This window comes from Sminthopsis crassicaudata, chromosome 1, assembly GCF_048593235.1.
Source record: "Sminthopsis crassicaudata isolate SCR6 chromosome 1, ASM4859323v1, whole genome shotgun sequence".
Taxonomy (NCBI): domain Eukaryota; kingdom Metazoa; phylum Chordata; class Mammalia; order Dasyuromorphia; family Dasyuridae; genus Sminthopsis; species Sminthopsis crassicaudata.
Genome location: NC_133617.1, coordinates 145,796,099 through 145,810,874, shown reverse-complemented (window position 1 = coordinate 145,810,874; position 14,776 = coordinate 145,796,099). Strand labels below are relative to the sequence as shown.

The window sequence follows — 14,776 nt, the reverse complement described above, 5'->3', positions numbered from 1 at the left end:
CACATGTTATGATGAACAGAACATAAGCTGAGACAGGAAACATGGATTCTAGCATTGACTCAGTATCTTGTTTATTTTTCCTGACTCCAAATCCAGCTACCTATCCATGACACTATCTTACTAAAATTGTCCCTTCAAATCATCTTGATTGTCTATTTACACAACGATAAAATAACAGCCCTTTGCTGATTATTAGCTACAGAGTAGTGGTGGAAAAGACTTAACAATCACTTATTTAAAATCACTTCCTTCTCCAAGCTACAGAAAGCAGTAATAAATGTAACCTTAAAGACATTAGAAATTATATATGTGTGTGTGTGTGTGTGTGTGTGTGTGTGTGTGTGTGTGTGTGTATATGTATAAATAAAGCCTTAGGATATGTTAATGCAAAGTTTTCTAGTTCACAAGTTCCTATGATAGTCATTTATTTAAATTAAATAAATTTGCAGCACAATTACAAATGGTCAATTAACTTCATATTTTGCACAACCATACTTATTAAAAAATATTTTGAGGATTAACATATTGATAACATTTTTTGACATGATTACTTTTTATTCCATTCTTCTTTCTCTTTTCTTTCACGCATAACCTCCTTCAGATATGGTTGAAGATATAATTTGTCCTAAAGGAAAAAAATGACAAATATTATATGCTGATTATCAGTTTTATATATCAATTTTCTTTGAGTTTCTAACAAACACTTCACTGAAACAATCACGTTTTAAATCTCAAATTAAAACCATTTTGAATCTAAAAACACAGAGTACCGTATTTCCCCAAAAAAAGACTTTTTCAAAAATAATCTGCCAATTTATAGGAATGAACAGTGACAATGAAAAGATTGTTAAAGGATGCTTGTCCTGAAATTTCAATTTTTGGAGGCCAGACTGAACTTAAGTTTCATTCTAAAAACTACAAATTGCTAAAACCCTCAGGAAGAATTCAGTCTGTCATCTCTAGTTCGAAGAATCACAGAGAGACAATATGACACACTTATACAGTCATCTTATTTTCCTTAACAATTTCTAATAACCAAAATTCTCAGTTATATGAAAGGCTTTATACCTCTTCATATTTTGTCCACTGGTTTTTAGGCAAGATCTGATGCCTCATGGTCAGGTCCAGAGCCCTCTTGATACGAAACATTCGATCATTATACAGATTCTCTGGAAGTCTCCTGATGGCCTCTTTAACATCTTCATCTTCATAAAGTGTGTCATCACGCATCAACCCTATAAAAAGAGTAGATGAAAAAGCAGAATTGGACTCCTTAAAAATAAAATAAAAATAGTTGCAATTTTTAAAAAATCATAAAAATGTCTTAGAAGTGACATTACAATTTAATATGTAAAGAACCAAGCAGAAAAATCTATAAATAAATGGCTAATTATACCTTAATTACTATTTGATTTGGGGGGAAAAGTACAGAAGTATAAAATACAAGCACAAAGCAAATTTTCTAACTTGCAAACTAAACTGAAATTTAAGCAGGAATGTTATACAAGAATGATTTGTTAAATCTAAGAAATCACAAGTGACCATTTAAATTTACTGAAATAAAATTCATGGCATTTTACTAAATTTAAGTTTTTCATCCTAGCCATTTTATCCTTTACAATGATTTTGCTATAGTGCTTTAAGGAGGCTACTAATGAAACTTAGGTTCTCAAAGACTATGTCAGCAGAGTGAAAGTTCCATAGTTTTCCACTAAGCTAGAAAAGCTTTCTGAACAGTTCCAGGGATCAGCCATCACCTACTCCCTAAAGAAAGGATGGTGAGTAAAGAGTTCAACAATATGTTGTCATTAGGTGATGAACACTTTGGTCAATCATAGCAATCCATTAAAAATAGGAAAAATTTGGGCAGTTATGTGGCGCAGTGGATAGAACACCAGCCCTGAATTCAGGAGGACCCAAGTTCAAATCTGATCTCAGACACTTAACACTTCCTAGCTGTGTGACCCTGGGCAAGTCACTTAACCCCCAGCCTCAGGGGGCAAAAAAAAAAAAGGAAAAATTTTAGGTGGCCTTAGCCGAAGTCTCCTTCTGCTTTCACTGCAACAGACACACAGAAATAAGTCAGAAGAATTGTGTTCTGCAAACACAAGTTTAATTATACGTACTCTAAGTGCAAAATCAATTCAATACAATGACTATGATTTCAAGTTATCCTACTACTTAAAATGAGAGAGAACTACAGTTTATGAGGCAGCTTCTATGCAGAACATAAATGTCATTTAATGCTCTTCATTACCTAATGTCTTCCTTTCATTACAATCTTCTTATATTCTATTCCCATACAGCTGATATAATCCAGCTACTGGCTACTTGCTACAGGACAATGCACTTCCCATTTCTAAACCTATACACTGGCAAGAATGCTCTCCCAATTAGAGACTCTTAGAATCTCTGGATTCCTTTAAGACTCCAAAAGCCATTTCCTGGTCCCCTACGAGAATGCTTATGTTTCCCCTTCCCCCCAATATCTTTAATGCTTAGCACGATGCCTGGAACTTAAAATTTTATTGAATGATTTTCTTTAACACATATCCTCCCAGTGATATTACATGGCTGAGAATGATTGAACGCCATAATTGAAAAGATACACATTTATAACTGATCAAAAGAGCAAAAAAGAGAGAAGTGTGGTGATTATTACGTAGGGTATAACATTCTACAAAGTAGGGAGCATACAAAATACTGTAAAAAAGATGTTGATCATGTATCAAGAATGATACAACTGATGAATTCACACCCATGAGATATTACTAAATCTCAAGAGATTTCCATTACATTGGCTAGAATCCCTATGGAGACTATATAACTATGGATGAGTTATAAAAGAAAGTACCACCAGGGTCAGCTAGATGGCACAGTGGACAGAACACTGGCTCTGAAGTCAGAAGGACCTTAGTTCAAATATGAATTCAGACACTTTCCTAACTTTGTAACTCTGAGCACCCAGCTGGATCCCAATTGCTCCCCCTCAAAAACAAAATCTTATCACAGACTATATTAAGGCAATTTTGTTTTAAAGGAACATATAATTTAAAAACAGATTGTGTGACACAGGCAAGTCATTTAATTTCAGTGTTCTGACATTTATATCTATGTCTCTTCAGTTGCAGAGAAGGTACTTATTTACACTGAAAAGAGAAGTTTATTCTTAGAGTTTCTACATCAGTGAAGTCACAGCTCAGGTAATATTCCTACAATTTGAAAGTAAAAGATGAATACCAGATTAATTTATATACAATAATCACACCTAGATTCAACAGACTTATGAGGGAAAGTGCCATCCACATTCAGAGAAAGAATTATGAAGACTGAATATGGATCAAAGAATAGAATTTTCACTTTTTGTTATTATTTGTATGCTTGGTTTTTTCCCTTTTGATCAGATTTTTTTTTTTTTGTGCAGCATAATAAATGTAGAAATATATTTAGAGGAATTGCACACATTTAAACTATATCAAATTGCTTACTGTCTTGGGAAGGAGGGGAGGGGAGGAGAGGGAAAAAAATTTGGAATACAAGGTTTTTGCAAAGGAGAATGTTGAAAATTATCTTTGCCTGTATTTGGAGAAGTAAAAGTACATTTTAAAAAACAATAATGATACTTAAATATTTACATTTAAATTTGTACTTAATGATATAATATAATGCCATTTTTATTACAATTTTCTAAGAGCCAACAATATTGTGTAGAAGTTAGAGATTATCAATACAATCTCTCTGCTAACAGTAAACTTCTGAATTCCTTAACACTAAATCCTTTTAAAATATAGAATCTGTTTTTAAAGTACAATTTTTAGACTTTTGTAAAATGCAAAGATAAAGATACCTACCAAGTTTGTTGAATCCTGCAGCATTGTAATACCATTTCCGAAGACTCTGGAGCCAGTGTCTTGATGCTACAGTTCAAAGTACCATGTTAGTTAATACTATTCATCAGGCACACACCTTTGATAAGCAACCATTTTACATTACTCTTACAGTGTTGTCTAGGTTGTGGTTTTACCTCTAACTCTCTACAGAGGAATAGTTACAAAGGAGGAATTGCTCAGCCTTGGTAGAGTTTATTACTCTTATGAGTTCCCTATACCAATACAACTCCAACTCAAAAAACTATATTATTATGTTATTTCTCAATGATATATTCAAAAAGATTTTCTAAGTGGTAACACAATCAAGTTCAGAATAAAAGTACTTTAAAAAGAAGTATGCCTCAGACACTAATAATGTGATCCTGGGCCTAGGTGGCGCAGTGGATAGAGCACCAGCCTTGAATTCAGGAGGACCTGAGTTCAAATCTGGTCTCAGACACTTAACACTTCCTAGCTGTGTGACCCTGGGCAAGTCACTTAACCCCAGCCTCAGGGGGAGGTGGGGGGGGAAAGAGGTCTCAGAAGATTAAAATGATTTGTAGAGGGTCACAAGTCCAGCTCTATCTACTTCTCGATCTAGTTATCTCAAGACAGCTTTTACTGATTTAAACTGAGCTAATGCAGGCAATTCTTAATAAATACCCCACTACTACAAAGGAGATCATAAAGATGAAAATAACCACTATAGTGCTTATATACTCATCACTAAAACTACAAGTACTATGGGGGGGGGGGGGGGGGGGGAAATGGAGCCGACTACAAATGTTTCAAATGACAGACCTGATAGTTAATATCAGTCAAGTTGGATAAACTATCATTATTAGGAGAAAGAGCAGGGACACATAGAGAAATATGGTGATGTTTAAAAGAAAAACAAAAAAACATTAACTGTTGATAATGGGTCCTTAGACACTTAGATCTCCATTTGTTTCTGCAACCACATGTACTGTTAAAGAAATCACTATCTGGAATTTAACAATCTGGTTTAAAATAATTTTGATGGAAGGCTTAGAGAAATTGACAAGTGAAAGAAGCAAAAAGCAAAATTCTAAAATAAGAAAAACATCAAGCGCTTAAGGGAGCTGTTCTTGAGGAATAATTCTCAGGTCCTGCTTGCCTAAGTTCAAAAAAACTTTCCCTATCTTTGCCTGAATGTTTTCTCTTCATTTTATTATGCATAAAATCATAAGCTTTAGAATTGGATGAGCTTGGGTTCAATTCCCTCATTTTACAGATGAGGAACTGAGGCACAGACAGGTAAGTGATGTGCCCAGGTTCACAGCTAGAAAATGTCTGAAATGATAGGATTTTTTTAGACAAATCTTTCTGACTTCACGTTAGACATCTAATTTCCCAAAATTCTTCAAATTAAAGATTTGGTTAAAAGCATCCTTTAAAAAACGCAATTACTTCTGAGAAAGTTGTTACTGTCAATTATAGATACATTTCATCAAGATTGCTTTTAACATTTAGGTGAGATTTTGACAGAATAGAACACCCGGAAGAATAGCCGTGTTGGAATTTCAGAGCGGTACTCGGAATACATTAAGAAGCCAAGATTTGAGAACAGCAAATACAAAGGGCAAAAGGTCTGTTAAAATTTTGGCTAGGAACCCATCCAATAAATAAGAAAAGGAAGTTCTATCTAACGGCACAGCTCCCTGATGCAAAGTGAAGGACTGCACTAGGAGTCTAACCAGAGTCTAACCATATTTCCACAACGGGAAATTGTGTTCTAAACAAAAACCTTACAAATGAATTTTTGAATACAACCGACAAATACTCAATTAAACAAATTACAAAGCATTGTAAAATGCCCTTAGAAAATCGAAATCCATCCCTTCTCTCAGGGATCATCTATTGGAATGGGAGAAAATACACATTTATTAGAAAGATTTTCTAATAACTTCAAGAAAGTCAAAACAACTCCATAGGACTTCCACTACCAAAGGAAAGACGGGGCAGGTCCCGGGAATAGATTCTGGCTACAAACACTGCTAAGAAATAAATAAGGATAACTTGTCACTTCATCACTGAAGATTTGGAACAGAGAAAACCTCCTGGACTTTCAGAGCCCGGATCTCTGTTTCCGGAGAGAGAAACGTTACTTACTACCTGACAGCAGTGATTGGCTACAATGCCCCATAAGAACAGTACATAATTTTGGCCGTGGCTTTTTTTCTTCTCTATGTCTATTTGTCACAGGGAATTTTTTTTTTTAACTGCTAAAAATGAGATGGGGCCGAGAATAAATGCTTGTTAATTGAGCAATGTACAAAGTTCTGTGCTAGAGTCTCTGTATTAGAGCTCCTTCAAAGCTTGATTCAGGTGCAGAGTGGAAAGGAAACAGAGAAGAGGGAAAAGTGATTCTTTCTAAGGAGCGCCTTAAGGTGTGCAAAGCTTAAAGCACAAAACCTGCAAAGCGCTTTTTGTACCGATGCTCCCTCCTCAGACGTAACTGCTAAAAGGATGCTTTTAACCAAAGCCCGTCCCTCACGGCAGACCCTTACTTATCTGAATTTTACAGGCAGACGGATTTCCCCTCCGCTCAGCCAGGCCCCTCACACACCGGCGCCTCAGCCAGGCCTTGCGCGAGCCCCGACCCACATCTCAGGTCACCTTGGGCCCGGTCATTCTGACCGAGCTCCCGTCGAGACACTCCCTCGGACCTGGGGTCTCTCGCTTCCCTGCCGCCCGCTCGAGACGGCTGGAGGAGCCGCACGAAGGCTGGAGGGCACCCAGAGCTCATTCCACCCCGCCTGGAATTGGGACCCCCCAATTACTTACAAGGTACCCGCGTCGCCATCTTGATCTCCAAGAGTCAAGCGCTTTGCCTGCTGGGTAAGTCCTAGAGGACGCTAAGAATCACGTGACAAGGAAGTTGGGGCTCCGCGGGGTAGGGGGCGGGGCGGACCGTGACAGCCAGAGGGAGTTACTCCTGCGCAGACGCCCTTCGGCTTTCACCTTTCAGTGAATAGAATTCTACTCATTGAACATTAAGAGTTTGTTGGCTTGGTCCTTTATCTCGTTGAAAGGGAACACGAGTTACTTTTTTTTTAAGTCCCCCAAAACAGATTAATATCTTAAAAACACTTTATTTTTGTTGTTATTAAGCTTGCCCAAACCCTTCCGAGTTTTGGCAAAGCTAGTGAAGGAGTTTGGGTTTCCTTCTCTAGCACATTTTACAGATGAGGAAACTGAAGCAGTCAGGATTACGGGATTTGCCCAGGGTCACACAGCTAGTAAGTCTGAATTTGAATTTGAATTCAGGTCTTCTAGACTTATCTGCCCTACTTTATTTCAGCAAAGTACCAAGGGCCCCTTCAGGAAGGGAAGAGAATTTTGCTGTTGCTAGTGTAGATCCTTAAATTTTCAGTATGGATGTCTACACACCTTCTAAGTTAGAATTTGACTTAGAATAAGATAGCCTAGTTGGAAGGGATGTCCATATGGTGCAATGTGTCAACATTTGCTTTGAACTTTGAAAAGAAAAAAATAAAAACATTTTTAGAAAAAGTTTAGTTTTGGCTTTTCTCTGCCATATCTTGTCAATATTCTTAAAAAGTAGAATACAGAAATGAACAAAATACTGCAGAGGAATAATGAAGTCATAGCTTTAATTCCAGTTCTGTTCCCACCAGTTACTGAAATTCAAAGGGATTCTGACAAGTGAAACTATCAAGAAATTTCATCTCTCAGAAGCAAAATAGGTTAATATGGGGAGGGGAACACATGGGTGCCAAAGACTTCCACTTAAATTTAATTTAAAAAATGTTTTTAATCACTTTAGTTTTTTTAGCTCCTAATTTCCCTCTGTATTTGTCCTCCTAGAAAGCTATCTCTAATAACAAAGAAAAAAAAAAGATGCAAGAAAGAAAATAAATTCAGAAAAACCAATCAATCAACATACTGAAAAAAAAAAAAAAAAACAACTTTATATGCAATGTTCCATACTCATGTATTCCCACTTCTTCAAAGGAATAGGGGCATGCATCTTCTCACATTTCTTTTTTGGAAGCCTAAGTGCCTTTATTATCTTTTTTATTTTCCATTTTAAAAATTAATTTTATAATTATAAAAATTTTTGACAGTATATATATATGCATGAGTAATTTTTTTTAAATAACATTATCCCTTGTATTCATTTTTCCAAATTTTCCCCTCCCTCCGTCTACTCCCTCCCCTAGAAGACAGGCAATACTATACATTTTACATGTGTTACAGTATAACCTAGATAAAATATATGTGGTACATCCAATTTTCTTGTTGCATGTTAAGTATTGGATTCCGAAGGTATAAGTAACCTGGGTAGATAGACAGTAGTGCTAACAGTTTACATTCACTTCCCAGTGTTCCTTCTCTGGGTGTAGTTGTTTCTGTCCATCATTGATCAACTGGAAGTGAGTTGGATCTTCTTTATGTTGAAGATATCCACTTCCATCAGAATATATCTTCATACAGTATTGTTGTTGAAGTGTATAGTGATCTCCTGGTTCTATTCATTTCACTCAGCATCAGTTGATGTAAGTCTCTCCAAGCCTCTCTGTATTCCTCCTGTTGGTCATTTCTTATAGAACAATAGTATTCCATAACATTCATATACCATAATTTACCCAACCATTCTCCAATTGATGGACATCCATTCATTTTCCATCTTCTAGCCACTACGAAAAGAGCTGCCACAAACATTTTGGCACATACAGGTCCCTTTCCCCTCTTTAGTATTTCTTTGGGATATAAGCCCAGTAGCAGTACGGCTGGGTCAAAGGGTATGCACATTTTGGTAACTTTTGGGGCATAGTTCCAAATTGCTCTCCAAAATGGCTGGATTCTTTCACAATTCCACCAACAATGTATCAGTGACCAAGTTTTCCCACATCCCCTCCAACATTCATCATTATTTGTTCCTGTCATCTTAGCCAATCTGACAGGTGTGTAGTGATATCTCAGAGTTGTCTTAATTTGCATTTCTCTGATCAGTAGTGATTTGGAACACTCTTTCATATGAGTGGAAATAGTTTCAATTTCATCATCGGAGAATTGTGTTCATATCCTTTGACCATTTATCAATTGGAGAATGGTTTGATTTCTAATAAATTAGGGTCAGTTCTCTGTATATTTTGGAAATGAGACCTTTATCAGAACCTTTAACTTCTCTGGGAATTCCGCAGCTGCTAGAATTCTACTGCCTCAGGCTGAGGCCCGCACTATGTGGATTAGAGGCTGCCTCAGGCTGTGCCGAGATCTATTAGGTCACTTCCGGATTGGGGGGGGTTCTAGGATCTGGCTTTATATTTTAAAGTGGCTTGATTTCTCTTCTGAACTGCTGTTTTATAAGCAGAGAAGAGCTAACAGCCTGTGTCAGATTCCTCTATCTCAGTGGGTTCTCTGATCCCAGAGTTCTCCCCAGCCCAATCGACACAGTGTGTTAGCACCTAACCTTGTCTGTGCTGGTCTTTTTTTTTTTTTTCCTCCCCTCAGAACCGACCTTTTCTGTTGAAGTTCCAGATTCTCTTCAGCTGGTAAGTTGTGCTTCTAATCCTTGTGGTTTTTATCAGTCCAGTGTTATTTTTGAGGCTGATTTAACTCATTGGTAATGAGAGAAGAAGGGAGCTTACAAATTCGCGTGTATCTTCTTCACCTTCTTGGCTCGTGTCTTTATTATCTTTTGCAACATTGTTTCAATTAGCTTATGATTGTTCTACTTACATTGTGGTAGAAATTTTGTAGATTGTTTTTTTGGTTCTGCCTACTTCACTTTGCAACAGCTCAAATAGTTATTTCCATGCATTCATCTCAAATTCAATTTTTAGACAACTAAATTATTTTTAGAAGCTCTGGATCAAGATTTTCCTTGTACTTGGCCAGGAGATCTTATACAAGTAGAAAGAAGATTTGTGTGATGTTCTGTTTCTCTAAATTGTACTTGTTTTCTTGGGGAGCTTCTGGAGGCAGCCTTCCTTTCAGTTCAGTTCAATAATCCCAAAATGCAGACAAGAATTAAAGTCCAGATCCTTTATTGTGTCCTTTAAAATCCTGAATATTTTCCTGGGCCAGGTTAGCTTTCTTAGAGGCCTCTTTGGTTCTGGAGAGCTCTTGTCTGAATGTCTCCAGCTAGCACGAAGGTTAAGTTGGAATGAATCTTCACTCTGAAACTCCCGAGAAGTTTTCCCAAAGTCCTCCCTGGCCCTGAGAGCTTCTTGCTTATACGGTGCACACTGAGTATACACCAATCATTATATCAGGAGGAAACCATTATTTGTTGTAGGATTAAATCAATGCTAAATTAGATTTAATCATTGTCTCCTCAATTCCACTCAGTACTTTGTTTCAAGTTCTGGCCTATAACATCTCTTTGTAGGGTCAGATCAATCATATTGAATTAGATAATTATATCCATTCCAGTGACTGAGCACCTTGTAAGAATCCTAACAGATCTGGGCTCATATTTCATTAAAATAAAATAAAATAAAAATGAGATCATTCACAAAGAGCTCCTTTGTGTCCTCTCATGTCTGAAATCTTTTCATACTTATCTCCTCCTCCCTCACTGCAATCTCTGATTAAATAGCCCCTATGTTTGCCAACCTCTCTACATTTACCCTCCATTCCAGCCCTCTTTATCATCACCATTCTACTCTTCCATCTAATCCTATTTCCTGGCTCCTTTTCTGCTTTCTGCTTCCTATAAACCCATATTCTTAAAAAACTTTCACCAGCTCCAAATTTAACTTCCTTTCTCAGCTAAACTTCTTGAGAAAGATGTCTATGCTAAGTGGGTACCCTCAACTTCACCTTCTCTTATTCCTTCAAACCCTCTACAGCCTAATTTCCAAGTTTATTATTCAACTGAAATTGTTCTCTCCAAATTTACCAAAGCTATCTTAAATGAGAAACCTAGTGGCATTTTCTCAATCCTTATTCTTCTTGAACTTTCCAAAATACCTAATATTGGAAACTACCTGTTCTTCCTAGACACTTTCTCTTCTCTGAATTTCTCTGGCTGTGCTTACTTCTTAGTCTCATCTGATCACTGCTTCTCAGTCTTTTTTTTTTTTTTTTTTTGCTAAATTTTCATCCATATTATGCCTTTTAACTTTGGCTGACCTTCAATGATCTATCATAAGTGAATCCTTTTTGCTTTTTTAAAACTCTATTACAAGGTGATCTCATTAGTTCCTATGGCTTCAATGATCATTTCTAAGCAAATGATTCCTAGAGCTTTATATATAGCCCTAATGTTTCCAGAACTCCTGTCTTGTATCACCAATTATCTACTGGACATTTTGAACCAGATGGTATCTCATACTCAGCATGCACAAAACAGAACTTTTCTCAGCAAACCATTACCTCCTTCTGAACTTTCCTGTTGCTTTGATGGCAAGCCATGCTTCCAATTACCCATGTTCCCAACTTCAATATCATCCCAGACTCCTTTTTTTACTCACTTCACATATCCAAGTCAGTTGCCAAATATTGTCATTTCTTTCTCTATATCATCTCTTGTACTTCTGCATATCCCTGATGTTTGTCCATAGAAAACAAATAAATTCATATTAATTGGCTGATTGAACAGATTAAAAATCAAGAGTTTGGGTCTTGGAGCTTAGGTAATACAAAGTGATCTGACTGAAGCTGTGTGAAGTCTTTAAATTTCTGTTTTGTTATTTATAGAGTAGATATATCTTGCACTACCAACCTCACTCACTGGACTGTTATAAATGTTTTTGTAAATTTTAAAGCCTGATGTAAATGTGAGCTAAAGATCACTTTTAAAAAGGTTGATGAATTGAATACTCATGTCTACTTGAAGAAAATTGCTTTAGTGGATAGAAGGGAGTCAAAAAAATCAATGTTCAAGTTCCTTCGAACACATGCTAGCCATGTGATACTGATTAAGTCACTTAACTCCTCAGAAGTTTAGGCAATTCTCTAAAAATGTAAGATAAGTGATGAACTGCATGAGTAGGTGTTTTCTTGCTAGGAATTTCCTACACCAGTGAAATCACAGGAATGATAAAATAATAAAAAATGCATATTGTTAGGAACTAAAATTCAAAAATTATAGACTAAAGAAATAGGAAGTTGATGAACACCAGAAGTAAATCAATAAAATTTATTAAGTAAGTGCCTATTATGTGTCAAGCACTGAGTTAAAGCAACACACATATAAAGAAAAGCAAAAATTAGTCAGTCCCTACTTTCCAGGAGTTCACAGTCTAGTGGGAGAGACAACTTGAAAACAATTATGTACAAATGAAATATATACAGGACAAAGAGAGATAATTAGCAGAGGGAAAGAAAGCACTAGCATTATGAGGGACTGTGAAATGCTTCTTGTAAAAGGTAGGATTTTAGCTGGGACATGAAAAAAGCTAAGGAATCTAAGAGATAAACATTCCAACCAAGGTGGACAGCCAGTAAGAATGTCCAAAATGGGGAAACAAAGAGGCCAGTTTCACTGGATTACAGAATATGTTATGTGTGGTGAGAAGATGAGAATGTTAAGGGGCACTGGATCCAGTTTATGAAGGATTCTAAATGTCAGAGAATTTTATTGTGGCAAATATTATCTTAGTGTGTAGTTCCAAGGGAAGTAGGAATAAATATATCTCTAGTTATCTTTCCTCTCATCCTTCTTCCAGCTGTTCTAAAAGAACTGGTCATTCTATTCTTATCAGGGAGAGTTCCAGGATAGGATTATATTCCTTCCTGCCTTCAAGAAGTTACAATCTAGCAGGGAATCACTTTTAGAATTCATTGTTGAGTTATGCCAGATAAACAGAGGTGGTCCACAGTGGCACGAAAATTTTGAGGAGACATCAGTGAATGTCACTGATATGACATTCACATAGTTGAGGAACTATGAAAAAAGAAATGGAGATGGTGATATTGGAGTTGGGCTTTGAAGGAAAGAAAAGTTGGGAAAAGAGTGACTATTTCTGGAATGGAAGGATATTTTCTATAAAAGGCCAGAGAAAGGCAAATGGAGTAGAAACACAATGACCTGGGAGGGAATAAAGGTAAATAGAGAAGAAAGTTAACAGGGATTAAGGAACATAGAAACAGAAATTAGTAAATTGTTTCTGGGGAGACTAGTTGTTGTAAGGTACTGTAATTATAACATCTCATTTTATAGGACCATATGTTTTAAAATCCTCTTTCCTCACAATGATTGTGTTGTCAATTTAACAAATATTATCCCCATTTTAAAGTTGAGGAAAGGGGCAGCTAGGTAGCAGAGTGGATAGAGGACCAGCCTTGAAGCAGGAGGACCTAAGTTCAAATCTGGTCTCAGACACTTCCTACCTGTGTGACTCTGGGCAAGTCCTACCTGTGTAACTCTGGGCAAGTCACTTAACCCCAGCCTCAGGGGAAAAAAAAAAAAAGTTGAGGAAATGAAAGCTGAGTTTAAGTGACTTGCCTAAAGTAATACAAATATGAATAAATCTGGGTTTACTACAATTCACATTGCTACTTTCTTTCCTTTTCTATGGTCTTTTTTTCCCTAATTTTAATTCATGTTTTTTCCCCCTTCAGTGTTGAATCTTTCACAAACTAGAGTCAATCTTTGATGATATGTGCAAATAGAAGCATGTACTCCTTTGTATAATACCAAATGCAATGGAATTTTTAATAATTACTATGGACTATGGAGTTGAGCATATCTGATATTCTGGAAATTCATGACACTCGATGACAAAATAATAAAGGCATCTTGAGAAGATCTGACTCACAAGGATCATCATTCCATTTCTTAGCTCAAAAATCTGTCAGTCAGGTTAATGAATTTAAAGAACAAAGTCTCACTATAAGGTTATCTAACTATAGCAGAAATCAACTTTAGTTGACATCTACCAAAAAATGTATACTTCTACCCTCTACTTGTCATTCTAAATCCTTAATCTGACTTAACTGGAGAAATGCACAGCAACTGAATCTTATATAACTGGGCAATTGACAAATCCAGATGGCTCACAAATTAAAAGAGCTAAGTAAACTAAGGGAGTTGTTGCTCCAATGTAAGGGAAGCCAACAATTGCATTTCAGCACTACAATTGGACAGAGGTCTGATAAACTCAAGAATGGGGACTGCTAGAATTCCTTGAGAGTCATAGTTAATATTGTCACACTCCTCAGTTTCAGATTATTCTAATGAGGATGCATCATTTTACATGCTCTTTTTTCTATCTTTGGAATAAAGGCCATTTTCCCTCAGAATACAAATTACAGAATCAAAAAAGATCTCAAATGTCATCTGCCCAACCTATACTTAAACAAAAATCTCTTCTATGAAATACTTGACAAGTTGTTATCTAGCCTTTGGTCAAAAATCTTTAGTAAGGAGGAACCCACTACTTTCCTCTGAATAGCACATTGTATTTTTGAATGGCTGAAATTGACAGGAAGTATTTTCTTCAAGTCTAAATGGGCTTTTTAGCTGTTTAAAAAAAGGCAATTCCAAAAGCGTTTTGGACAAAGGTAGCACTGTGGAGAAAAATACATAGCCTAATCAATCTAAAATGATTTCTCTCCCAATTAGTTCCCATTTTCCCCAGAAGAAAAGTGACAGTTAAATCCTTCTGTTTAAAAATTCTTCTGCCTAGAATGGGAAGAATTTTCAAAGAGAGGGAATGGAATATATTTTTTAATGGTAGATTAAATGTATTGTTCCTTAATTTTAAAATAAGAAACATCAACAATTTTTATTATAAAAGGAACATCAAGGGCAGCTAAGTGGCACAGTGGACAGAATGCCAGGCCTGGAGTCAAAAAAAATCAACTCCCCAACATCAAATCTGGTCTCAGACATTTACTAGATAAGTGACCCTGCACCCTGAAGATTTGAAAGGAACAAGCTTTTTTTTTTTTTTTTTTTTTTTTAC

General features: G+C 36.3%; 1 protein-coding gene across 1 annotated transcript; it reads right to left on the bottom strand.

The window, feature by feature from the left end:
• Positions 1–408: 408 nt before the first annotated feature.
• Positions 409–6,776, bottom strand: UQCRB (ubiquinol-cytochrome c reductase binding protein). Its single transcript, XM_074269039.1, has 4 exons — positions 6,678–6,776; positions 3,852–3,917; positions 1,069–1,235; positions 409–625 (listed from the first exon to the last, which is right to left on the bottom strand). The coding sequence occupies exons 1-4, from the start codon at positions 6,694–6,696 to the stop codon at positions 548–550; spliced, it is 330 nt and encodes a 109-aa protein (XP_074125140.1). The 5' UTR covers positions 6,697–6,776; the 3' UTR covers positions 409–547.
• Between the last annotated feature and the right edge of the window lie 8,000 nt (positions 6,777–14,776).

What these genes read in the sequence shown, in the direction of transcription:
- UQCRB (XM_074269039.1), bottom strand. An exon ending in TGCAGGATTCAACAAACTTG is followed by an intron (nt 1,236 to 3,851) that starts GTAGGTATCTTT and finishes CTCTTTTTATAG; the next exon opens with GGTTGATGCGTGATGACACA. An exon ending in AGTGGACAAAATATGAAGAG is followed by an intron (nt 626 to 1,068) that starts GTATAAAGCCTT and finishes TTTTTCCTTTAG; the next exon opens with GACAAATTATATCTTCAACC.